Source organism: Mytilus californianus, unplaced genomic scaffold (genome assembly GCF_021869535.1).
Source record: "Mytilus californianus isolate M0D057914Y unplaced genomic scaffold, xbMytCali1.0.p SCAF_4, whole genome shotgun sequence".
Taxonomy (NCBI): Eukaryota; Metazoa; Mollusca; class Bivalvia; order Mytilida; family Mytilidae; genus Mytilus; species Mytilus californianus.
In genome coordinates this window covers 69,501,356-69,528,736 of record NW_026262690.1, presented here as the reverse complement: position 1 = coordinate 69,528,736, position 27,381 = coordinate 69,501,356, and the positions used below count along the sequence as shown (strand labels likewise).

At 31.5% G+C, this 27,381-nt stretch overlaps 2 protein-coding genes across 2 annotated transcripts; both read right to left on the bottom strand.

Moving 5' to 3' along the window:
- Positions 1–5,673: 5,673 nt before the first annotated feature.
- LOC127737052 (cholecystokinin receptor-like) lies at positions 5,674–6,837 on the bottom strand. Its single transcript, XM_052247585.1, has one exon. It carries the CDS (start codon positions 6,835–6,837, stop codon positions 5,674–5,676), a length of 1,164 nt encoding a protein of 387 aa, XP_052103545.1.
- Positions 6,838–21,860: 15,023 nt separating this feature from the next.
- LOC127737051 (cholecystokinin receptor-like) lies at positions 21,861–23,028 on the bottom strand. Its single transcript, XM_052247584.1, has one exon. The coding sequence runs from the start codon at positions 23,026–23,028 to the stop codon at positions 21,865–21,867; it is 1,164 nt and encodes a 387-aa protein (XP_052103544.1). The 3' UTR covers positions 21,861–21,864.
- Positions 23,029–27,381: the final 4,353 nt, after the last annotated feature.

Below are 27,381 nucleotides of genomic sequence, written 5' to 3'. Positions count from 1 at the left end.
GATAAATGCAGAGTTCTCTGACAGACTAAGAACCCTTACAACAAATCCCTCAGGTGTTCATAAGTTTTCAGTTGCAAGGTATTCAACATATCCCAATTTTAAGTGTTTGTCCAAAGCCGCCTTTCATCCCGGGGTACCTTCATTGCGGGAGACCTTCATCCCGGGAGACCTTCATCCCGGGAGACTTTCATTGCAGAACCTACCTTTGTATTCTATTTGTTTATTTGTTCTCGTTCTAAATATGAATGAAATATTTGTCAATGGACGTTTACCAAGCAACACATAATCAATCAAATACCATTTCAAGCTTCATGGTGATGTTTTCAAAATGATCATTGTCTTTATAAGTGATTTTTTTATTAATCTTTATCAATCATTCTGGCAGAGAAAGATACTTATAGAATTCCCATTACAGACACGTATGAATTATTTCTGAACAAACAAGTCTCCGGTTTTTGTTAAATGCGTGTAGAAATTGTTTGTCTAATAAAATTGTTTTCACAACTCTTCTTTAACAATAACATTTGCGTAGCTTGACCCTTATTTCTAGAGAGGCAAAAGAGGATAAGGCATCAGTGCTTACCAAGGACCGCAATGCTGCTTGAGAGGGATGATTCAAGAGCGAAACCCGCGCCCCAAAAGAGGTATATATAGGTAAAAAAAACCGGATTTATAAATTTGCTTAACGTCTATCGGCAAACATTCCGTGCACATTCAGGACTAGCACAAGTTAGCAATAAATCTAGAAGGTATGTTCTGAATAAAATTTCCTCATTCTGACCAGCAGTATTTACGTATTAATAATTACATCCCACATAGCCAAGCAGACGCCACCCTCCGGCATGATTTTACTGCCGGACGGGTTGCCATATTTTACACCTTACTCCACCCTTGGCGTCAGTTTTATACTGGATAAAGATATGCTAATCAGTTATTTATCATGGACAATTTTTTTTTCAGTTGTATAAGAATTATTTATTTACAAGGTGGACTTTTCGATCTATAACAGCAATTATTATAAATCTCAACAAGATGCGGTTGTAGTCACGATGTCAATCTTAATTATTTTTGTGTCATGTTGTTTTCTTTCGATCTTTTATTTTTGCCCTTTTCAATTACCATACTCTTGCAGTAAAGGCTTTATGGAAAAAAGGGGAATTTTAATCGTGAATTATTTTTCAATGCGCATTATGTTGCAGTCAAATGTATTGATTCATACATCACATCCGTTTAGACAACGTTTCGTCGACCTGTCTAGAAAAAAATAATGCTTTCAGTTAAAAGATTTTTGTTTTTATTATTATAATGAAGACATTCGTCGTTTATCAGGAAACAAAGAGTCGTATATTCAAATTAAAATGATGAGACGATACCAATTGGCCATCAAAAAACCATTTCGAAGAAAAAACAGACAAAAACATGACAAAGAGAAACACGACGCTAATCAGATAAACAATTATTCATCTTAAAGTACAAGAAAAAGAAAGATTGAGTAACACGAATCACACCAAAAAATGGCATCCAAACGATGTGCATCGGTACGGCAGGCAGTTTTTGCACCACATGTTACACCCAAACGAGGTGCATCGGTACGGTAGGCAGTTTCTGCTCCACTAATGACACCCAAACGAGGTGCATCGGTACGGTAGACAGTTTCTGCGTCACTAATGCTACCCATCGTGTTGCTCAAGGCAATCAAAATCCGGTTATAAGTATCATTCGGTAATGCCTTAACTTAGAATAGAAGACGGCTTTGTGTTTACGACCATTAAAACATCCGTGGGCATATGTGAGATATTCCATAATGGTTAATCAATGCATGGTGGCGCCAGAAAAAAGGGATGACTACAAACCCTGGTTCCCAAGCTCCTTGGAAAACAGAAAATCTCTTTCACGAAATTTTTAACGAGAAAAACTATTGAATATCATGTAAACTGGAAGATATATTATCCATATTCAGGTGCCTAAAGAATGAATCAATATAGAAATGGCATGATTATAATGTGAAAATTAGAAATCATCTCTTTTGTCATAAGTTATAGTTCTCAACCGTACTGTCAAATATCCATATATCAAGATAAGAAACAGACCTCACTGTATATTTGGTATCGTTTATTTCAAGTTTAAAGGGATAGATGCGATCAACATGCTCAGCAAAATTTAGTTATTCAGTGAGAGAACCGTTTATATGAGGGGGGGGGGGGGGGGGTTATAGGATAATGCAGCTAGTTTCATTGGATTCTTCTTTTAGAAGCCTCTATATGAAGTCTGCGTCATACAATACGTCGACCAAACGTAACAAACTTGTTGTCAATGCATAGCGGGATCTTTATGATGTCAATTTAAGGAACTTCTTATTTTAGTGGTATTCTTTAGGTATCTGTCCCTTTACCGGATATTTGTATCAACTTTCTATCTTTTATCAAAAAGGTTGAAAAATCTTTCAATCTGTCTTACGTTTAGATGGAAAATACTTGTGGAAACATTAGAGAAGTCAACTGTTTATAACCATCCTATCTACTACGAAATACAAATGGTACATTTTATCTTTCCTAATTGTATGTTTGTAAATAAATTAGGGAGACAGTTGCCTCATTGCTTCAAGCGAAGCTACGCCTCTGAATAACATATAATTATTAAATTTGAAAAAAAAACTTTTAAATTTGTTAACCATACCATCGACTAATCTTTAAGCAGTGATGCGAATAATATATATAAATATCAGAAATTGCAAGTATTAAATTTGTTTCAATCTTTTTGGGGAAATGTGGTATTTAATTTCTATCCATATCTGTTTTCGAGCACGTCTGCATATTGTTCCAAAAGAGTTTATTGCTTGTTATTTGAGACATTTCTAATCCATATAACAGTGTAATAAATGTGTCTGGCACGAAACCATTCAATTTTTCCTATTGTTTATATACCGAAGATGAATCACATATCTTGAAATTCATTACTCTCGAATGACAAAAAAATCAATACATTTTAATCCAATATCATTTACTACGATTAAAATTTCAAGACAGCATCTTGTTTATTTAATGTCAATCATGAAATAATGCATAATATATCCTATTAATATTGATATATAATATATTATATGAAAAATTTATATTTTAAGGGCCTGAGTTGTTGAGTGGTCTAAGTAGTTCATCTAATATATCACTGAGGTTGTGAGTTCGAACCCTGCATGTGGCAGTTGCGCTCGACTTCAATCATAAGTAATTGACTCTTATTGCCAGTATCCTGCCGAAGGTCGGTGGTCTCTACGGCTTCCCCCCTCCCCCCCCAAAAAAAAAACCGCCACGATATAGCTAATGGTGCTGAAAGTGGTGTTAAACACCAGAAATCAATCGATCAATCGGAAACAAATATATATATATAAACATTTAAAAGGATGAAAAGAAAAGTGAGAAAATATCAAGGCGCAATCAAAAGCTATATCTAAATTCAGGCCTCACTATGACGACACACACGTAGAAAATTGATCAACACTAATCCCTCTGCATCGTTCGACCAAGGCTATATCTTCGAAGAAAGGGATAAAAAAAACTTCTCCATCGCAAATAAATTGTGGGGAAATGTCGTCAGATCATAACAGATTCTCTTTTATCCTAATCTTATAAAATCACTTGCAGAGATTATATACATTCATTTATTATTGTAACAATATTTTCTTTTAATAATGGAGGGGATATACAGTTATATATATATAATGTTTATAAATGTGGTCAGATTTTGTTTGTATGTTTATGAATTGTCTTGGTAACAATCCTATAATTTTGGATTTTGAACCAATAAAATTATCTTATCTTATCTTATCTTATCTTATCTTATCTTGCGTCTTTTGGAATAAATGTATGAAAACTATGGATAATCGCATATCACATTTCGATTTATTTTAGAAATTACAAATAAAAGGTTTAAAAAAAGGCCCATTTCTAGGTTTAGAAACAAACTTACATAGTACTCGCAATGCGTTTTGTGTTCGTACCGACCGACAAAGAAGCTAATAATATGATAATGATATAACGTAAATCATAAATTCTTTAACATTTAAAGCCGTTTCCATTACAAAATCTCATCTAAAAGACTGATCTTAACATTTGAGGTTTCTTACTATATATTGGTTTCCTGAACTACACTAAAACTCGTTACATATCGTTTCATCTCGACTCCTACTAATTTATATCTAGTTCCATTACTACAATTAAAGAACTTTTTTGCTAGTACATTTGTAGTTAACTTTTGAAATAAAGCATGTGCAAAAAACGGAATTAAACATTTCTAGCGTAAAAAAATATCTGATGTTTTAGATAAATTACGTTCTTTTGATTATCCTTTCAATATGGTTGACAGTTATTACCTTTCGACTCGCTGCACTACACTTTCATGCAATCTTTTTAAACAGAATTGTTCTTATCTAATTGAATGGTCCTTTGATAACATTTATTTGCTGCTACCTTTACAAAGCTTTTGTCCTCAAAGAAACAATACATCTATTAGAACTATGATATTAAAATGATAAAATCAAAAACAAAAAATCCTTGACAACATTTATTTACGTTTCGGCAATAATGTTGATTCACAGGTTGTTGGTATTCATATGGTCACTTGTTGTGCCCCTTCATACAGAAAATGTTCCTTATGAGACACAGTTTAAATTTAAACTCCGTTAAGACCAATTAAGATTCTTACTTCATGCAAGTCATAGATTTTTTGGACATATTCACATGGCCTTGCACCAATTATTTCGATTCTAATAGGAAATAAGACAAATAAGGTAATTCAAAGAACTAAAGCATAGATAAGTATGCCGTGTGTGCAGCTGTTCTATTTAACCGTTCGTCGTTGGGTTTTTTTTCTTTATTTGAATTGTTTCACATTTCGTCATGTCGGGAATTGAGCCTGTAATTTAGTGGTTGTCGTTTGTTTGTGCTTGTCATATTTGTATTTCGTTCATTGTTTAAGTACTAAGGTAAGCCTTTTTCACCATCACTGCTAAGGGATATAAACTATGCATTGTTTTTACAATTATATAAAAATAAGGAACTGCGGTAGGATTGCCAATGAGACAACTATCCACCGGAGTTCAAATGACGAAGATATAAACAACTATCCGTCATCGTAGGCCTTCAACAATGAGAAAAAAACCCATACCGTTAAGTCAGCTTTTTGTGAGCGTTATTAGATAGTGAAAATAACACTTTATAAATTTCATGCGTCCGAAGCGCTGTTCCTAAATTTACATTAAACGCAACTGTTTTTACTAAGTCTTGTTAGAGAAAGAATAATTGGATTCATTTCTGTACTCTTAAAATTATTTAGGGCATAATGATTTCTCTTTATTCTTTATATTTTAGCATCCCTTTATTCTCTAATATTTATTTTTTGGGGGCCATTTTTCTCTGTCTCTTATTTTATTAGTCCATTAATAAGTAGTATTGGCCCATTATTCTCTAATCAGTAAACCCCATCTCGATGTTCTTGTCACGATGATTTTAATGTAATTCAAATCAATTCATCTGAGCAAATGTTCTGAAATTTCATAGATAAAGTATGAATAAAGGAAAAAGAAATTTTAAAAGTATCGGATAGAAAATTATTAATCTTAGATGAATGATACATTATACAAAGTAAATTCTAACTTAATTACTACCAATGACGAGTTGCTCATAAAGACATAGATTTTCTTGTTGAACAACAATAACAAAATATCTCCGAAACTGCCTTGCGAAATCTTGTATCGAAAAAGGTATATATGAATGGATTAACAGCATGATTTAAAAGGTACATCCTATACAGAAATAAAAATCCAGCGATTGCCTCATTAGGTTTGTTCCAAAAATTAGGATCCAGACTTTCTAAAATCATTAGTGTTACACGTGGTGTATATGCAATGATAAACAGTGCAGTGATTGTCATAAACATGTATGAATATCTGTGCGTTCGAAAATGTTGTCCTATTGTGAAGAAACGTCCTTGATCAAGGGTATCAGCGGAGCCTCGTTTAATTTTTCGTCTGTATGTATCGCATTCGACGAGATCTTCGATACTGTTTGCTCTTGATCTTGAAGACTTCTTATCGTTATCTTTATCAACCGCTAGTTCACTTTCTAACTCCACAGAACTCCACTGATTTTTAGTATACTTTCCCTGTTTCATAGATTCATGGAACATTATAAACTTTCGATAAATTGTTGTTCCAATCAAAATGTACAGTATAATAAGAACTAGGGAAGCAATTATTGCAAATAATGCAGCACTTATATCATGAATAATTACGTGTTCTATGTTTTGTCTCTTTTGTCCACACCAGTATCCTGTGACATTAAGCATTGGATTGTAAATTTCTACCACACCATAACAGAACAATATTGGAACTGAAAATGCGCATCCGAAACAAACAGCCAAAATAGTACAAAAATATTTCATTTTCTGTGTAAAATTAAATGATGGCTTACATACTTTAAGGTATCGCTGCACTGCTATTATTATTAATAAACTTGCAGATACAATTGTTACCCCTTGAGAAACAAACGAGAGTGCCACACATGCAATTCTATTTTTGAAATTTACCGGTAAAATGTTCCAAGCAAAGGCATACGATGCACCAATAAGACATGCTATAAAATCCACCGAAGCAAGCACCGGTATAAAAAATCTGTCGTCTCTTTTAACTTTCATTTTAAAAACATATACCAAAATAACTGTTATATTTCCCGTAATTCCCAGTATCAAGTATAGAGATAAAATAACGTCGTTTGGAATCAAATATTTCAAAACATTGTTGTTCCATTCAGTCAAACGTTCATCTTGTATTTTTGTTGAAGCCATTGATAGTTATATGTAAATTTTTAAGAGCAAATAAAATTTTTACACTTAAAAATGAACAATTCCTTGGTAGATGGAAAATGATAATTTTCTTTTAAAATATGAAATAAACCTTATTAATCTCTCTTAATCTTAAGGATTTGTATTGATGAACATATACGGATATATTATTGAAAAATAATATCAATTTAACCAAATACTTTTACACACAAAAAGACTTTACAATGATAGAACGATCGAAAGCCAAGCAATAATCCTTTTTGCTTCAGCGCTTCCAACCTTATTTCAGAGACTGATCGTTTGTCTTTTAAGAGAGGATTATATTGCCTTATCGTTTTAAAGTTTAGACATTCGTATTAAATCTGTTATTGGCCTTCAGATGGTTGGATGGTATTGGGACTTGTACATTTGTTATGTTATATAAAAATAGGAAGATGTGGTATAATTGCCAATGAGGCAACTCTCCACCAGAGCCCAAATGACATAGAAGTTAACAATTATAGGTCACCGTACGGCCTTCAACAAAAGATATCTTAAAAGACATATTAGATATCTTATATTTTTTTCTTTTAAAGATATCTTATAAACTTAATAAGATATCTAATAAACTAAATAAGATATCTTATTAAATATATATATATATATATATATAATAGAGATATCTTGTAAACTAATAGAAATATTTTCTGTAAAACTAAACTGTAATAAATAAGATATTTTTATAAGTAAATAACATATCTTTAAAATAAATAAGAAATCTTATATATCAAATAAGATATCTTATAACCAAATAAGACATCTTATTGACGGATTAAGATGTCTAATAAATCAATTATATAAGATATCTTGTATTGCTTATAAGATATCTTATAAAGAATATACGATATTTTATATACATTTAAAGATTTCTTATGAACAAGATATCTCACAAAGTATTTGTTTGAACGGTACTTTATAAACTATATAAGATATCTTATTTAGTTTAAAAGATATCTTATAAAGTTGATAAGATATCTTTTTAAGTTAATGAGATATCTTTTAAAGTTAATAAGATATCTTGTAAAGTATATAAGATGTCTTATTAACTTAAAATTAATAAAGATATATCATATAGAATACAGTATCTTATATACCTTATAAGATATTTTATTTACTTTCTAAGATATCTTGAAATTGAATAAATATAAAAACGGCTTGCCATACATATGTATATGTATATAACAAAAATATTAGTTTGGTTTTAATTTACTGATAACAAAATCATATTTATACTAATCAAAGTACTGAAGTACTGAACATCGGATGACCACAAGTTCTTGTCTCAGAAAAAACCAACATATCTCTTTACCTGAAACTGAGGTTAATGTACAGAGATATATTTTTTTCTGAGACAAGTTCGTGCGTGGATGATGAATAAATGACAGGAAATTCAACTTCACCTTAATAACTATTATATTGTAGTGATACAAATCAGTATACACTGATTTGTTGTTATATATTATATTAAAATAACAGTTACATATATATGTTACAGGCATTTTCTAAATTTAGGCATTTTGTAAAATGACTGAAAACTTTAGGCATTTTCTAAAATGCCTGCAAGATTCAGTCATTATACATAATGACTAATTTTTCTAGGCATTTTATAAAATGCCTGCAAGATTCAGTCATTATACATAATGACTAATTTTTCTAGGCATTTTATAAAATGCCTGGAAAAATTGAAAGGCGTTTTATAAAATGCCTGAAATTATTTTATAGAATGAAATGTTAAAAAAAAAACAATTGAAAGCTTTGAACACCGAAGCAGTTTTATTTATAATCAAGAATGAATTTTACTGAATTTTTCCAAATTCACACAAGCACAGAACCTCGATAAATATTTACTATTTCTCAAAATCTGGTTTTAGCACTTCGACCACATTTGGAGAAACCAGCTGGATCATCATACCTTTAGCTCTTTCATTACCTTTACTGATAAAACACTTAACGTTAGGCAACATTGGGTTTCACAATAACCTTATTTTACATGATTTTAAAAACCACAGTAGATAAAGGTGAGCGACACAGGCTCTAGAGAGACTCTAGTTCAAGATCTTAACCAGAGTCAACTACTGTCTCATTCATCCAACAGATTACAAAGATCAAGGAACTCCCTTGAGGCAGTGAAGATTTAGATACTAATATATTTTGCATCACAAAAAAACACGGCCTTGTATGGCGAAACCCATGCTATAGAAGGGAATTTGCTTGGATGTGGATGTATAAATTCTCATTATTGCTGAATGGGAACATTAAATATATTGCCACATGTAAGTAAAGTCCAACACTTTCTGTACGTTAAGAACTCTGTCCCTGTCCAAAATACCTTCATTTAAATTGCTTGTGGCAGTTCGAATTTCTGTCCTTTATCCAGGTCAATCCACTGCAGAAATAACGATAAACCCATACGAATTATAACCAAATTGTTCACGCCTTAAAAATGCATGACATATTCGCGACTGAAATCAAACAAACATCAATCAGTCAATTAAAAACAAACTTCTTTTATTTTCTGCTTCATATGTTTCACTTTCCTGTTTTGAATCTAGATTGTCTGTACATTCGATTGTAAATTTTGTTCTAATGACAGAACATTTGTCCTTCTGCCATTTTGACAAAATAATCATAAATTCACTACTGGTATCTGAAATACAGAGTGAGTACGTACTTATAGTAGTTTCACTAAAAAGAACATATCATATAACATACAAACCTTCCAAGCTGGTTTTTGGAAAATGAATTAATTCTACCGAACCATTAGTTATTTTCTTTGCAAGATATTGTTTTTTTTTGTCGACTTTCGTCATATACATCTCAATGATATCCTTCTTTTACAAATTGCCTGAAACTGAACAGGCAATTTGTTGAATTTTGTTTCAAAATTTCAGTCATATAACAAAATGACTAGGTATTTTTAGTCATTTTGTATAATGCCTGTCAAGGTTAGGCATTTTATAAATTGCCTGAAAATTCAGGCATTTTACAAAATGCCTAAATTTAGAAAATGCCTGTAACATATATATGATTTGCATCCATTTGTACATCATTCTATTCTACTATTCTAATAATAGTGCAATGCAAGTGCATGGTGGACACTTTTCTGTAAAAATTCGATTTTTCTAAGATTGGATACGAGTAGGCATTCATATTTTCCCGCAAAAACAATTACAGAGTTACCGGACCTTGCCGGTATTGTCGCAAAACGTTCTTTGAGATATTCTTCCGCATGCTTTAACACAATTTTTCGTTACGTGTGCATTGATATTATCAATGATTTTTTACTTATATATATATATATATCTAACTACAAAAAAATTTCATATTATTAATTTATGTTGTAAACAAAAATATTTTTATCAGTATTCATTGAAGAGATGTATTTATATCAAACGATAAGGAATGTTATTTTGCACTCGTTTATGTGCGCATATTTATCATGTTTATAGATCGGTTACAAACCCAAAACTGATTTACATAATGGAAATCTAGGCGATAGCAATACATCGGAATGACCTCAAGGTCATCACGATGTAATAAAACAATATTCAAAGATCTAATTACAGTGTTGAATTGGTAACCTTTTAGAATAAGTTTATGTTAGTTAGTTTTTTTTTTATCTTTGAATTAACGTTTTTATCTTTTCATTCCTGTAGATTTTTTCTTTATAATGATTTAATTAAATATATTTTTACAGACACATTCAGTAGTTTTATAGAAATATACTAAACTGACACTTTATACATTGAAAGTTGTGTCCATCTATGAATGCTTATAAAAAAAATTCACCCTCAATATTCTCTGTTTATCAATTTTAGTATTTGTAAGGGATTTCGACTTTTGTGACTTTTTTACGACTTTGAGATTAAGACCTACATTAAAAGTCATTTTCCTTTGCTTTTTTAGAGGTTGGGTGGGTTTTTGTTGTAATATAACTAAATAGATTGTGTTAACATATCAAAAAGACGTATATTTTGCACATGCAGTCAAACTTTTTTCTATTTTCCAATTTAATCTCATTTGGCAATTTTCAAGTTGATGTATTTTGTGAAAGCCTTTACGTGTTTGATTTCAGGAAATCATTGTACTTGCAACTGAACAAAAGTTCGTATAGTTAAATGATGAGGTTGATCTAGGGTGAAAGTAGACATGTGATCTGCAATTGAAAATGAGAGAACAAAAGTTGAAATCTACTCTGACATCTTTCATATTTTGACCTTTAGAGTGAAAAAAAATGGTTATTTTTATTTTGTAACTGCCTGGATTTTCATGTTATGTTGGTAAGGTAAATAGATCTTTAAAAAAAACTCTCTCTCTCTCTCTCTCTCTCTCTCAAAGAAATCAGAAAAATCACGATAAGGCAAAGATAGTATATATGTTGGTAAAATTACTGACCTTACCTTACCAACTATACATTTGCTGTTCGACAGCAGGCATTTTTTTCCTTTTTCTTCATGTTAAACCATATCTTTAACTTTTTAAAGTGATGGAGTATTCTTAACTAGTCCTCGTTCTGATTTGCATGAAATGTTTGCCAATGTAATGTATACAACGGTACAGAATAAGAATAAAATAGAAATAAGAATATTTATTGTTTCAATGAAGGGCCTTTGATGGGCAGCATGACATTTATACTCACAAAACAATACACTATGATTTTGTATAAAAAAACCCAAATTTTACGTTGAAATGAAACATTAGAAAAGGGAATGGAAACGGGGAATGTGTCAAAGATAACAACCCGACCAAAGAGCAGAAAACAGCCAAGACCACTAATGGGTCTTCAACGCAGCAAGAAAATCCCGCATTCGAAGGCGGGATTCAGCTGGCCACTAAACAATAATGTATACTATTTCAGCGGAATGGACGTCACGCTAAACTCCGAAACATACAAATGAACCAAAATTTTAAAAGACACACTAATTTTACAAAGGCTAGAGGTTTCTGACTTGGGACAGACGCAAAAATACGGAGGAGTTAAACATATTTTGTGAGATCTCAACCCTCCCTCTTTACCTCCAGCCAATTTGGAATAAACAAGCACATAGCAATACGCACAGTAAAATCAGTTCATTATAATTTGAGTCCGATGTTAGAACAAGTAAAATATTTTAAAAATGTTTTTATAGTTCTTAACCTACCTATATTTGTCATCTTATATAAATCATGTACATTTTATTCCAGGCAGTACCAAAACCATAAAATCGTTACAATAATCACCGTCATTAAGTATATAAATTCACGTTTCGTCTAACATCTAGACATTTGATAATATAATTCATAAATACTGCAGGACAAATTTTTCTTAATAGATAACCAAACAAATTTTGCCTCATTTGAGAAATCTCACTCTATCATCATTGTATGCTGAATAATTAATGATAAAATGTTGTTCATCTTAAAACAAATTAAGAATACAACACATCAAATATATATACATCATAATCATACTGATGAAGGATATCTGTTATCCGAAATATTTATAGGTACTTACATTTAATGTTTCCTTTTTTTAAATGTTGGTGTTGTTTTGTACACTCTTTAGGCGTTTATATAATTTATTTATTGTTGAAAGGGGACTTATTATATATCGATAAAACTGAAAAAACAAAGAAAGATAACTATCAAATTCTATCTGCGATTTTATACATTTTTGTGACATTTTACATGATGTGTTTGATAATAGACAGTAAATGCATAGCTATATAGAAACTGCATACTTTCTGGCTTTTATATTCAATGAAGTTAACTTTAATCAGTGAACCAAGTTTAATTCAATAAATGTATGTATCACGTGTCGGTGAGGCAGAAGCTCAACGACCAAAAATAACCAAAATCTAGAGGTCAAAATACCGTCTTCAACGAAAGATGTCGTTCTATACAATGCCAAGCTCTAAATCATTCAAAGTCTAAAAAGTTGTGAATGATTTGTCATCAACACTAATTCTTTATATAGCAAAACATGATTAATGACAAAAGACAGCAACATTACTGACGAGGATCCTAACTTAGGACAGACACATAAACTAGGGGAGGGGTTATAAACTATTGTTTTTTTGTAATTCTGCTGATCAGTCTGTTGTGCATATTTCATTTCAATATTTAGGAAAACCCATTGTGTTTAAAGGGAATTCACACTATTGTTTATACGCATCGCTCTCGGCGCCGCTATAGTGTCGTGACCGTATTATGACGTCGCCGTTTTCGAGTCCGTCCTAAAGGTTGCTAATTTCTAAAATGGCGGCCCGCTCAAAGGGACGTTCACTAAAGCAGAAAAAGCAAATGACGTTTTGATGAAAATTCTACTCGAAACGGACAAAATGTATGGCAAAAAAATAGCCGAAAGTGGTCTTGATATGGTCTTGATATGAATTACCTTACGATTGGGTTCAAATGAGTTACTCTCTTTAAATAAAGATATTATTATTATTATTTTTATTTACTGTAAAGTTTATATTTTCATATATTAACATATTTATTGATCTCGCAGATTTCTTAGTTTCACGAAGAAAAAAAAAATTTTTAAAACAAAAGAGATATTCATTACTCTTTTTGTCGATCATTTCAGTATAATCAAAGCGTACATCGGCAAATGTGAAATCCACCCGGTCCACTTTGTTTTTTTAGAATAACATTTTGTCTTACTATAAAGTTTAAATTTTCATATAAGATAACTGTTAATCTCGTAGATTTCTTAGTTGTATGAAAAAATATTGTAAAACAAAAGAGATATTACTAGTAACACTTTTTATCGATCAGTTCAATATATGTAAAGCGTACATCAGTGAGTGGGAAATCCGTCCGGTCAACTTTTTTTTATTAGATTTTCATAAAATATAGTCTAGTATTTCTAAGGTCTTCAAATATTAAAATCATCTATCAAATAACAAAAAAGTTCTGACTATTTATATATCATCCGGTCAATACGGGCAATTGTCCTGTCATTAGTGTAACCCAACTGTTGGCATCGTATCGTCGCGATGCAGTATGTGGGAATATACTGGAATAAAATAAAAATATACCAAGAGTAACAGCATGTAAGCGTACAAACACATGAACACGAGTGATTCGTAGAGTAATCATATTTGTTGAAATATCAAACGTTATTTAAGAATAATTCTCATATGATTTGCATATTAGGGAATACGTTGATATGATTGGTCGAGAGGACTTCCGGTAGTTGTTCTTGACGTTGTTTATTTTTCGATAGACGACGTTGACCGAACTTCTTTTTGTAACCAATGTAAACAAGATGGCGGCTATAATAGCACAATCCGGCCCGACGTTAAAAATATTTATTTTCACTTCGCGTTAATCGTTAAATTAAATAATAAACACAAAACATTCATTTGAATGATAATAAGTGTTTTTGTAGTTTATTTTTTACCAGATAGCAAATTTCATGGAGTACACATTTTTGCGTTAACCAACAAATATATTCATGCGCCAGGCCAATTCAATGACAAATACACCATTTACTTGTGACAGAGGTTACGAGTGTTGAAAAATAAATTCCTTATCTCCAGTTTTAAAGAATTATAAGGATTAAACGCCTTTTTAAAGGAATTTATTGGTGTATAAACTGGACCAAGTCACTCACAAACATATCATAAAAGTCCTTCGGACTTTTATTTTTTGTGAGTGAATTGGTCGAGTTTATATACCACTAAATTCCTTTAAAAAGGCGTTTAATCCTATAATAACGCCATGCAGCTAAACATCACTGTAAAAGAAGCATACACAATTTTACATCGGTTGCTGCCTGTCGAAATCAAAGAAAATTTAGCACCGTATTATATAGTACATTATACTCAATCTTCCTTTAACTCTTTGTACAGGCTTACATAATTTGGGCACAAAAAAAAATCATATTTTGTAGTATTTCTTCAAACTGTCAATTATAGCGAACTGTACGACCAGCAAATTAAAAAATAAGGCCGCTAGACGTCAGAGCAATCTGGGAATATCAAACACTATGCCTAGTTATTTTTGTCCTATTGATGACCGTACTGCCTACAACAACAAAAAATCCACACTGTATATTTGGCTTTACAAGTCTCCTACAAGAGAAATATTTAACACACACACATGTATTTATGTAGAGAAACATGTATTTCAGAGTGCTAAACTGTAACCATCACATCAAGGTCCGTCTTGTGAAAGAGTATTCATCTCATATAGAAAACAAATTTGTGCCGATATACATGTAATATTTGCCACTGAAAGTTTTGCAAAAATCAAGAAAAAAACAAAAACAAAACGAAAAATAGTAGTTTAGATGTAGGTTCGTGATCAGATCACTCAATGTGATCACTTGCATGTCAACAAACAGTGATATAGGGAAATTGTCAGATTCCGATCATGACTGTAAAGGACAACCATTTGTTTAATACAAAGGTAGCTGATTTACTCTTGATACCTTGGTTCTTTAAAAAAAAATGGCCAACATGATATAGCAAAGTGGTGAAAGTGGCACACACAATCAATCAGTTATTTTCAAATTACCTATCATTAATCAGTGTATAGGCTATACCATACTGAAACATAAAAAATAGAAACTGCAATCTTTCTTTTAATTTCATCGGATCTCAAAATTTTTACTCTTACCAGAATTTATTCTATCTTACAGTATAACTCTCTAAGTGGAACTCGAGCTTTAACTAGAACTCTTACTCGAATTAACATTCGAACTAAAAATAAAACTGGAACTTTAACTCAAAATTTAGCTGGAACTGGAACTCTTATTCTACCTCAAAGGTTATCCACACTCTCATTTGTCATCTGATAAAAAAATTCGTAAAGGTTCCACGGAACCCAGTGTCTCGCCTACTTTTGCTGTTAATCGCAGGCTCAACAAAAATGGGGAAAAAAATCAATAAAAATATTCCTCTCGATACTATTTTTTGATTGTAAGAAGCTTCTGTCCAAGTTTGGTATAAATCTAGGATAGTTTATGGATCTAAAAAATGTTTTAAAAACTTTAACTGCATACTGTATGTAATGTTACATGGAAGAAAAACTAAGTCCATTTATAAGTAAAATACGGATAAACAGGTACAAAATTTTGACAAAATTTCCTTCGAGATACAAGCTTTTGATCATAAACAAGCTTCTGTCCAAGTTTGGTAAATATCCAGGATAGTTTAAGAAAGTTATTAAAATCTTAAAAACTTTAACCACAGAGTGAATGTATTGTTTCCTGGCAGAAAAACTAAGTCAATTTATAAGTAAAATACGGAAAAAATAGATTTTGTTTTTACAAAATTTACTTCTGGATACTATCTTTTGATCATAAACAAGCTTCTGACCAAGTTTGGTACGAATCCAGGATAGTTTAAGAAAGTTATTAAAAATTTAAAAACTCTAACCACAGAGTGACTGTATTGTTTCCTGGCAGAAAAACTAAGTCCATTTATAAGTCAAATATGGAAAAACAGGAATTTTATTTTTACAAAATTTACTTCTGGATACTATCTTATGATCATTAACAAGCTTCTGACCAAGTTTGGTACGAATCCAGGATAGTTTAAGAAAGTTATTAAAAATTTAAAAACTCTAACCACAGAGTGACTGTATTGTTTCCTGGCAGAAAAACTAAGTCCATTTATAAGTCAAATATGGAAAAACAGGAATTTTATTTTTACAAAATTTACTTCTGGATACTATCCTATGATCATAAACAAGCTTCTGTCCAAGTTTGGTAGAAATCCAGGATAGTTTAAGAAAGTTATTAAAACTTCAAAAACTTTAACAACAGAGTGAATATTTGTGGACGCCGCCGCCGCCGGCGACGACGACGCCGACGCCGACGACGGAATGTAGGATCGCTATGTCTCGCCTTTTCGACTAAAGTCGAAGGCTCGACAAAAAACTAGAGTTAGATAAAATATATCAACATGTCCACAGAAACACGGATAGATGTATAGCAGAACAAGAAAAAAACAAGATCCGTTTATTACAAATTAAAAGATTTTTGTCGAGCCTGCGACTTTTGTCGCAAAAGCGAGACATAGCGATCCTACATTCCGTCGTCGGCGTCGTCGTCGTCGGCGGCGGCGGCGTCCACAAATATTCACTCTGTGGTTAAAGTTTTTGAAATTTTAATAACTTTCTTAAACTATCCTGGATTTCTACCAAACTTGGACAGAAGCTTGTTTATGATCATAAGATAGTATCCAGAAGTAAATTTTGTAAAAAAAAAAATCCTGATTATCCGTATTTTACTTATAAATGGACTTAGTTTTTCTGCCAGTTAACATTACATTCACTCTGTGGTTAAAGTTTTAAAATTTTTAATAACTTTCTTAAACTATCCTGGATTTGTACCAAACTTGGACAGAAGCTTGTTAATGATCAAAAGCTAGTATTTAGAAGGACATTTTGTAAAAATGTATTTCCTGTTTTTCCGTCTATTACTTATAAATGGACTTAGTTTTTCTTCCAGTTAACATTACATAGAGTCTGCAGTTGAAGTTTTTAAAACATTTATTATATTCATAAACCATTTCATTAACTGTATCAATTATGTGCATTCCCCTATCACACTGAAAACATAGACAATAGCAAAAGTAGGCTAGACACTAGGTTCCGCGGAACCCTTACGAATTTTTTTATTACATATCAACTGGGAACATTATATGTTCCCGATATCAATATGGCGATGTGTATTTTATTGTCAATTCATTCTAAATTATCAGATGCATTGTATTTCTCATAACATACCAAAGTTGAGCGATTAATCGAACGGTAATAAAATATACGTAATACATAAAGTTTTAATACACAGGCAATGAACATTGAACATATTATGTACAATCAGAGACATATAATACAATGTCTCTGGTACAATGAACATGAAACGATGTATGAAAAATGGATGCGGGATGATAGAACCCAGAAAAAAATTTGGTTTCCACAGTTCGAAGAAATTATGAAGCGTTGTGTTATTACGGAAATGTTAGCCAATTTTGAATTCCTACCGAAAATAGGTTTCTTTTAACGTGCTGAATTTGTGGCATTTTTAACACGGCATTTCAGATTTTATCTTCCCGGTGCGTATGGACAAGCTAGTGAAATTATGGTAACGAAATTATTCTGCCTGCAGTCTAAAAGGAAAGTGTTCTTTTCAGCACGGATACCCTCAGTCTTCCGAGGTAGAAGATTCTTTATCTGGAAGCCGAAAATTATTTCTATAATACGGCATGAGGCAAACATTCGTTTTCCCCATACAACAAATGCAATTAAAAAAATGAGATGACTTCAACTTTGACAATTACTTTATAATAAACTGTTATTGTATCTATGTTTAACGATTCGATAGATTGATAAAAATATCAATGAATAATCAAAATACCTTAAAAAATGTAAAAAAATGATATTATATTTTGTAATGAAAAGGTTTAATTCAACCCAAGCGTTGCAAGAAATGCTGTTATGCCAGCAACGTCGTTCTATAACGTAAAACAGAAAAGGTTATTATAGTTCCCGCCAAAATTCAATAATAAGATTATATCCGTTTTAGCGGACTAAAAACATCAGTGACCCCCTTTTTTTATTTATGCTTTTAAAATCTTCCCTGAAGCTGCAACTTATGCAGAAGTTTGAAGGGAAAAACATTAGTAGATTTTTTTTATTTCAAGAAAAATCTATTATAAATAGCAATTAAAAATGGCGGGAACTGTTCAAAGGCCTTCAAAAATAAGGAAACCGAGACAAATAAATGCTCATAAGGTACAAGTTACATTTGACTGTTTTTGTTATTCCGGTTAAACATCGTTTTTCAATAAGTTTGTCTTTTTTTAGAAATTTAGAGCGCTATTTCTATATTTCGTTATAACGCGATTCTGTAAGTTTTGATGACGTCATATCTCGAAAACAACATCGGTGACCCCAATTTTTTTTTCGCCTAAAATATCGTAATACGTATGATCTGTCTACATGCAAAATTTCAATGAATTATTATTAGTAGTATAAATAGTGTGATTTCCCTTTAAGTTGTAACTTGCGTTTCCGTCTTTCTCAGCAACACCACTTCGATGTTTACAAGATGATGCATCTTATAATACTATGTGTGTAATTTCAATTAATACACACCATCACATACTTTGATGCGGACAACGTGTCGTACTTTTTAACCTAAAAAAAACAATTTACCCTCTGTGATAAAAAATGTTCTTTAAGTATAACAATAGTCATTTTGATGCATGCAGGTAAGTCAAGAATATATCAATTTAAGAAAAAAATATTTTAATGTTTTTGTTAAAATTTTCTCATAAACTCATACTTGTGATCATCATGATTTGGTACAGCGAGGAAATATTTATTTCACACATTAATATGGATATGTTCCATATCTATTTCGGTGCATGACATTTGCGCGCAAAAATGATTACGTTTGCGAGCAGCTTTTGATTCCATTTGCGCGCATTCTTTTACAGGTAAACTCAGGTAAATATAGGTAGATTATACTTATTTATTTATTTATTTAACTGTAATTTAGAGCAGGATACGTCTGTTTTATTATGCAAAAGCACTTATTTCTGAAAAAATATACAGATAAAAATGTAAAAACATAGAAAATCTAAAGATTAAAAGTACTGATTTTTCATGTCATAACGTGTTGAATATTTGAAGACCACTGCTTTAAGAAACCAGAAAACACAAAAATACGTGGATGTGCTGAATAAAATTGCTCATTGTAGTGAGAATGGAATGATTCCGGACCGTTTGTAGTATGCCTGGATTCTACTGACGATAGTGATGCACAAAGACTTGAAGGAAAAAGGTTTTGTGTTTGTGCTTTCACGAAACTTTACAAACTGACTTAAATTATTTACTAAAGCGATCATTATTCGGTAAAATTAGGATCGAAACAGAATACTATTTACTCTGATATATTCGAAATTAAGTTACATGTATGTCTTAAGCTAACATTACGGGATTTCTTTATATTTTTTTAGAATTCAATATGAAAAATAAATAATTCAAATTTACAAATATGTTCAAAATTCATTATAACTATAGTCATATCTATTATGAATTATCTTTATTTCATACCAGTGTTACCTGTTAAATGAATGCGCGCAATTGTTATCAAAAGCTGCGCGCAAACGTAAAAGAATTTAACCCCAAAATGCCCGAAAATGTAATGCGTGCAAATGTAATGCGCCCTATTTATTAAACCGCAAAATAAAAAAAACAACCACCCTAAAGTAAAAGGTAAAAATCGCGATCGAATAAATAATATTACTCTCTGATTAAATGAAAATGTTCATCTCCAAAATAAAAATGTTTTTGTGCATTGCTCTAGCCTCTATTAAAGTATTCTAAAGTAATGAATATTTCAGTGTAACCATAGTTTTAAGATTAACGGTTTAACAAACAACTCTGCAAATTAATTAGTGACGTTAATTATGCATGCAAGTCTAAGTATGTCTACGTGTTCAATAGACAGAAACTATGGTTTATCTCTAACTGTTCACCCGTAATATTTAGTTCACCGGGCCCTTTGTTCCAGTGGAAACTATTGCCATCACTTGGCGTGCGTCCGTCCATAAACTTTTAAAAAATATTTTCTCCTTTGAAACAATTGAGTGGAATGGAACCACATTTGCACACACGCTTCCTCAAGGTATCTTCTTTAAACATTAAATCACAAGAACTGCAGTTTTTTTTACTCACAAGATGAAAACGATTACAGCTAGAGAGAAAGAAACAAAAAGCTATAATAACGGACATTGTTGGTTGATGCCTGAGTTATTGCTCTCGATTGAATTTTCTAAATATTTTTTTGTAAATTTCTTCTAAACTGTTTTAGATAGAGAAAACTGCAAATAGCAATTATGATCAGTCAAACAAGATAGTCAATATGATAGAAGTTGTAAGATAACTGCTTTCATGAGTTTTTGCCCTAAAATATCTGTTTTTGACATGGAAACAGTTAGCAGTAATAATGAATAGCGGAACAAGATTTATGATTAGATAAATATATATATAGTACAGACTAAATTTAAACACTACTGCAAAAGTTATATCTTCTAACGGCTTGATTTCTGACATTTTTTTTTCAGATAAATCTTGTTTTCTTCTTTCCCCAGGAAAAAGTTTCATCTATGTTAAACCACGAATACAGTTATGCAGGTTCAAGAATTGGCGATATTCAACATGGTATATCTTGACCGTTATGGAATATCTGTTTCACAGATGACAACGGCTATGTTCCAATTGTCGTAACTACAATCCCGTCCTCTTTCCCCTGAATGTGACCACCGAATTAGACTTATCATCGGGTTTGTAAAAACATGAGCAACACGACGGGTGCCACATGTGGAGCAGGATCTGCTTACCTTTCCGGAGCACCTGATATCACGTCCAGTTTTTGGTGGGGTTCGCGTTGCTCAGTCTTTTGTTTCCTATGTTGTGTTTTGTGTACTGTTGTTTGTCTGTTTGTCTTTTTTCTTTTTTATCCATGCGGTGTCAGTTTATTTTTGACTTATGAGTTTGAATGTCCCTTTGGTATCTTTCGCCTCTTATCTATGAATGCACATGCTATCCGAGACAACTTTTAAACATTGCAAAAGAAGAGAAAAAAAAAAACAAAGGCTTGGTTTAACTCGTAATTTCATGATGTACAATACAATGTAATTATATGAATTGAATGCTCATTTTTGTAATTAGTATAAAGGGGTGTTGAAGTGCTGAATGTGCGCATAATATTATGTGCTTCAGTCAACGCTTTTACATTTCAATAAAATTACAAAGAGAAGCAGCATTCAATTCTTAAATACATTGGTTCGATTGAAGCATACCCCTGTCACAAAATGATTTATTCAAATCAATTTATCTGATCATTTGTGTTTAAGCATAAATAAATACAAAACAAAGTTTTAAAACTATCTTATAGAATTTTTTTTATCTGAAATGTATGATACATTGAAAAAAGTTATTTCTAACTTAATAATGCAAGTACTAATTTTACCAATGGCGAGTTGATCATAGCGACATTGATTTTTTTGTTGCACAACAACAACAAAATATTTCCGAAACTGCCTTGCGAAATCTTGTATCGAAAAAGGTATATATGAATGGATTAACAGCATGATTTAAAAGGTACATCCTATACAGGAACAAAAATCCAGCGATGGCCTCATTAGGTTTGTTCCAAAAATTAGGGTCAATACTTTCCAAAAGCATCAGTGTTACCCGTGGTGAATATGCAATGATAAATAGTGCAGTAATTGTCATAAACATGTATGAATATCTGTGCGTTCGAAAATGTTGTCCTATTGTGAAGAAACGTCCTTGATCAAGGGTATCAGCGGAACCTCGTTTCACTTTTCGTCTGTATGTATCGCATTCGACGAGATCTTCGATACTGTTTGCTCTTGATCTTGAAGACTCGTTTTCGTTATCTTTATCAACCGCTAGTACACTTTCTAACTCCACAGAACTCCTCTGATTTTTAGTATACTTTCCCTGTTTCACAGATTGTTGGAATATTATAAACTTTCGATAAATTGCCTTTCCAATCAAAATGTACAGAATAATAAGAACTATGGAAGCAATAACTGCAACTATAACAGCACTTATATCAAAAATAATTACGTGTTCTATGTTTTGTCTCTTTTGTCCACACCAAAATCCTGTAACATTCAGCATTGGATTGTAAATTTCTACCGAACCATAATAGAAAAATATTGGAACTGAAAATGCGAATCCGAAACAAAAAGCCAAAATAGTACAAAAATATTTCATTTTCTGTGTAAAAATAAATGATGGCTTACATACTTTAAGGTATCGCTGCACTGCTATTATTATCAATAAAACTGCGGATATAATTGTTACCCCTTGAGAAACAAACCAGAGTACTTCACAGACAATTCCATTATTGAACTTTACCGGTATTATGTTCCAAGCAAAGGCAAACGATGCACCAACAAGACATGCTATAAAATCCACTGAAGCAAGCACCGGTATGAAAAATCTGTCGTCTCGTTTTACTTTCATTTTGAAAACATATACCAAAATAACTGTTATATTTCCAATAGTTCCCAGTATCAAGTATAGAGATAAAACAACGTCGTTTGGAATCAAATATTTCAAAACAGTGTTGTTCCATTCAGTCAAACGTTCATCTTGTGTTTTTGTTGACGCCATGATAAGAATATATGATATATATATATATATATATATGTAATGGAAAATATGTTTTTCTACATTCAAAAATGAACGTATTCCTTGGTGGATGAAAAAAATATTCTTTTAAAAAATGTGAAATAAACCCTATTGTTTCATATTAATTAATCTCTCTTAATCTTAAGGATCTGTATTGATGAACAAATACGGATATATTATTAAAAAATCATATCAATTTCACCAAATACTTTGTTTACACAAAAAGACTTTACAATAATAGTAAGATCGGGAGGGATAGAGGTCAGAATATTCTTGAAATAGTTGAGGTCAGCTTATTAGTTTTTAAAAGTTCAGTTAAAGCATATGTGTTTCCAAGATTTTGAAGAATATAGTTTACAACGGATTGCAATTTCTTTCTAAAAAAAACTGTTTCATTCTTCGGAAAACTTAAATTAAGCAAAATATCAAGATAGTTATGTTTCTATTGTGGTGTTTTTACTTCTTTAGTTTCATGCATGCATTCGTTTTAAGTCTGTAATGGACTTTCAGATGGTTGTAAGGCATGTTGGCACTTGCTAATTTGTTATGTGAGTTGGTTTTTTTTTTGTTTTTTTTATTTTATCTTTAAATCATAATTTGTATCTTTTTAGGTCCGGTAGATTTTTTTCTTTATAATAATTTAACTACATATATTTTTACAAACACATTCGTGTAGTTTTATAGAAATATACTCAACTGACACTGAAAGTTGTGTCCATCTATGCATGTTTATAAAAAAAAATTTCACTTTCAATATCCCGTCTATTTACCACTTTTTCAACTTTAGTATTTGTAAGGGATTTTTTTTTTATTCAATGTAAGCTGAAGGATAATATTCTAAATAGATTGTTTATTATGTAAACAAATTTATAATCGTATCATACTAAATGCGTATGTATTTACAACATAAGGACATTATCATTCGTTCATTATTCAAGCAAAATCGCATTATCCTAAATACGTATGTATTTACAACATATAGGAAATTGTCATTCAACTTTTCGCACATGATCGTCTCTCAGTATGATTTCCGTTTAATTTCTTTGGGTTAGTAAGTTAACTTAACACTTTATTACCTAATAATTATTAGTCCTATGTTATCCATTTAAAAATCTTCATAAGTCAAAATGAAATTTAATGTTGTGTTGACTCCATTTAGACTCTCTGTGATAATGTGCTACGACTTTGAGATGAAGGACAGCAATAAAGCCATGTGCTTTTGTTTATTTTATTTAGGGGGGGGGGGTGCTGTAATATCACAGCAATTTTTTAATTTATGTATTTTGTGAAAACGTTTACGTCTTTGATTATAAGAAGTCATTATACTTGCCACTGAACAAAAAGTCGGATAGTGAAATGATGAGGTTTGCAGCATACATACATTTTCCCCGTACGACAATAGTACCGATAATAAGGGATTTCCGGCCGCTTATGCTTCACAATATATGAAACGAAATTACGTCTTGTTTTGCCAGCATTGGTTGCGAAATCTGTTACACCCTCTGCATGTCAAAGAAATCAGAAAAAATTTGGTAAAGCAAAAGTAACATATTTGTTGGTTAAAATACTGTTCTTACCTTACCAACTTTACAATTACTGTTTAACAGCAGTCAAAATGTTTCCTCTTTTTTCATGTCCAACCATATCTCTACAAACCTGTCAACCTCTGAAGGAGAAAATGCTTGAAGAAGAAAATCTCAGGTCATAACGCGTACAAACTTTTTTCAACTGAATTAAAGTATTTAGGGGACATTTTTTTATATTTTAAATCAAAAAGTTCCAAAAACATTTTCACATGGTTAAGTATTTACTGAAAATAATTTGAAACTTTTAGTTAATTTTTTTGTTGCTTTCATTAACCATTGAAATATGAATTTATAATACTATATTCATTCAAGCCATACCCCCTATTAATGTTTCATTCTCATTGTTTTAAATTCCAACCCTTTTAACACAATGTTGACTGCTGTACCCCTATTTTTGACATTTTTACCTATTATGTCTGTTTGTTTTGTTCACACATTGTTGTCAATATAATGGAATTTTATGCGACTGTCATACAAGTGAGAGGTTTAGCTAGCTATAAAACCAGGTTTAATCCACCATTTTCTACATAAGGAAATGCCTGTACCAAGTCAGGTATATGAAAGTTGCTTTCATTCGTTTGATGTGTTTGATCTTTTGATTTTGCCATTTGATCAGGGACTTTCCGTTTTAAATCCTTGGAGTTCGGTATTTTTGTTATTTGTCATTTTTTGCATGATTTGTTTGAAAGACAGTTAAATGGCTATATAAAACTGGGGACTTTCTCGCTTTTATATTTAATGAAGTAAACATTAATCAGTGAATCAAGTCTAATTCAATTAATGTATGTATGATGATTAAAAGAAAATATGGGGGATGTGTCGGTGAGACAGCAGCTCAACTACTCAAAATAGTCAAAATACCATATTCAACGAAAGATGGCGTCCTATACAATGTCAAGCTCTAAATCGTTCAGAGTCTAAAAAGTTGTGAATGATTGGTCATCAACACAAATTCCTTATATAGCAAAAACATGATTAATGACAAAAGACAACAACTGACGAGGTTTCCATACTTAGGACATGCACATTAACAAGTGGTGGGGTTAAAGTATAGCTTTTTTTCTTGACATCTGTTGATCAGTTTGTTTTTCATGTTGCAGTTCAAAATTAAGGAAAACCTATTTTATCTAACTTGTAACTCACACGGTATATATCCGTATTACAATTTAGTTTCAAATGAAAAAAACACACTAGTGATGAACTCTTAATTCATTGACATCTGTTGATCAGTTTGTTTTTCATGTTGCAGTTCAAAATTAAGGAAAACCTATTTTATCTAACTTGTAACTCACACGGTATATATCCGTATTACAATTTAGTTTCAAATGAAAAAAACACACTAGTGATGAACTCTTAATTCACTGAAGAATGGTCAAGGGTTTTCAAGTTTATTTGCTTAGCTACGAAATGTGATTTACTGGTTCGAAAAGTCGAAGTAAATGCGTTTCCGTCTCTCTCAGCAACTTCAATGTTTACAAGATGATGTATTTTTATAATACTAGGTGTATAATTTTAATAAAAAGTATAATAACAAAAATACCGAACTCCGAGGAAAATTCTAAACGGAAAGTCCCTACGCAAATAGCAAAATCAAAAGCTCAAACACATCAAACGAATGGATAACAACTGTCATATTCCTGACTTGGTACAGGCATTTTCTTATGTAGAAAATGGTGGATTAACATACTTTTGATGTGAACAACGTGTCATACTTTAAACTCAGAAAATAATTTACCTTCTGGAAAATTACTTTTCCTCTGAGTATAAAAATAGACATGATGATATCTGTAGGTAAGACAAAAACATATATATTAATTAAAAATCATATTTTCCCCTTTTTGTTAAAATTTTCTTCTACAATCATATTTGTGATCATCAAGATTTGTTAAAGTCAGGAAATACCTGAGGGTCTAGATGGGGTTTACAGAATAGACAATAATGGAATATGGTGCAGAATAAAGGGGAAAGCAAATAAAGAATAGACAAAAAAATAGTCAAAAAAATAAAGAATAGAGAATAATGGGCAAATCAAATAAAGAATAGAGAAAAATTATGAACAAAATTAAAGAATAAGAAATGAATGACCCCCATTCAGACCCTCATATCTGTTCCACACATTAACATGGATATGTTCCATTTTTCGTAGCTGCAACTCCTTTCTCCTTTCACATACTCCCACTGTAGAGAAAAACAAAACGTTTAAAACTTAAAAAATCCAATTTACACTGAGACTTATTCAAAATATATTTTACATTTTGATATAATAAAAAATCATATGGATAAAACAAAAACAAAATTATAGAAGAGAATTTCAATGTACAGTAAAATTCTAATTTTTAAATCAAATATTTTCGGTGGCTAATGACTATGACAAATAAAGGCAACAGTAGTATACCGCTGTTCAATAGTCATAATTCGATTAAGCAAATACAAATCCGGGTAACAAACTAAAACCGAGGGAAACACATCAACTATAAGAAGAAAACAACGGAACAACAGAAACACTGAACTACAACAAAAGCAAACGCCAACATACACACGAGACGATTTTAATTTTGAAATTTTCGATTTCTCCCACTTTAGTAGCAATATACCAACTTCACCTGCATATGTGATTGTGATATACATTTCCCAACTCATTCGGTATTCACGAGCTTGCAGCTGCTACTCAGACTTTATAAAACGTCACCAGTGTCTGAGCAGAAAGTTGATAAACCAGGCCTTGCGGTCATAAAACTTCCGAGCACGA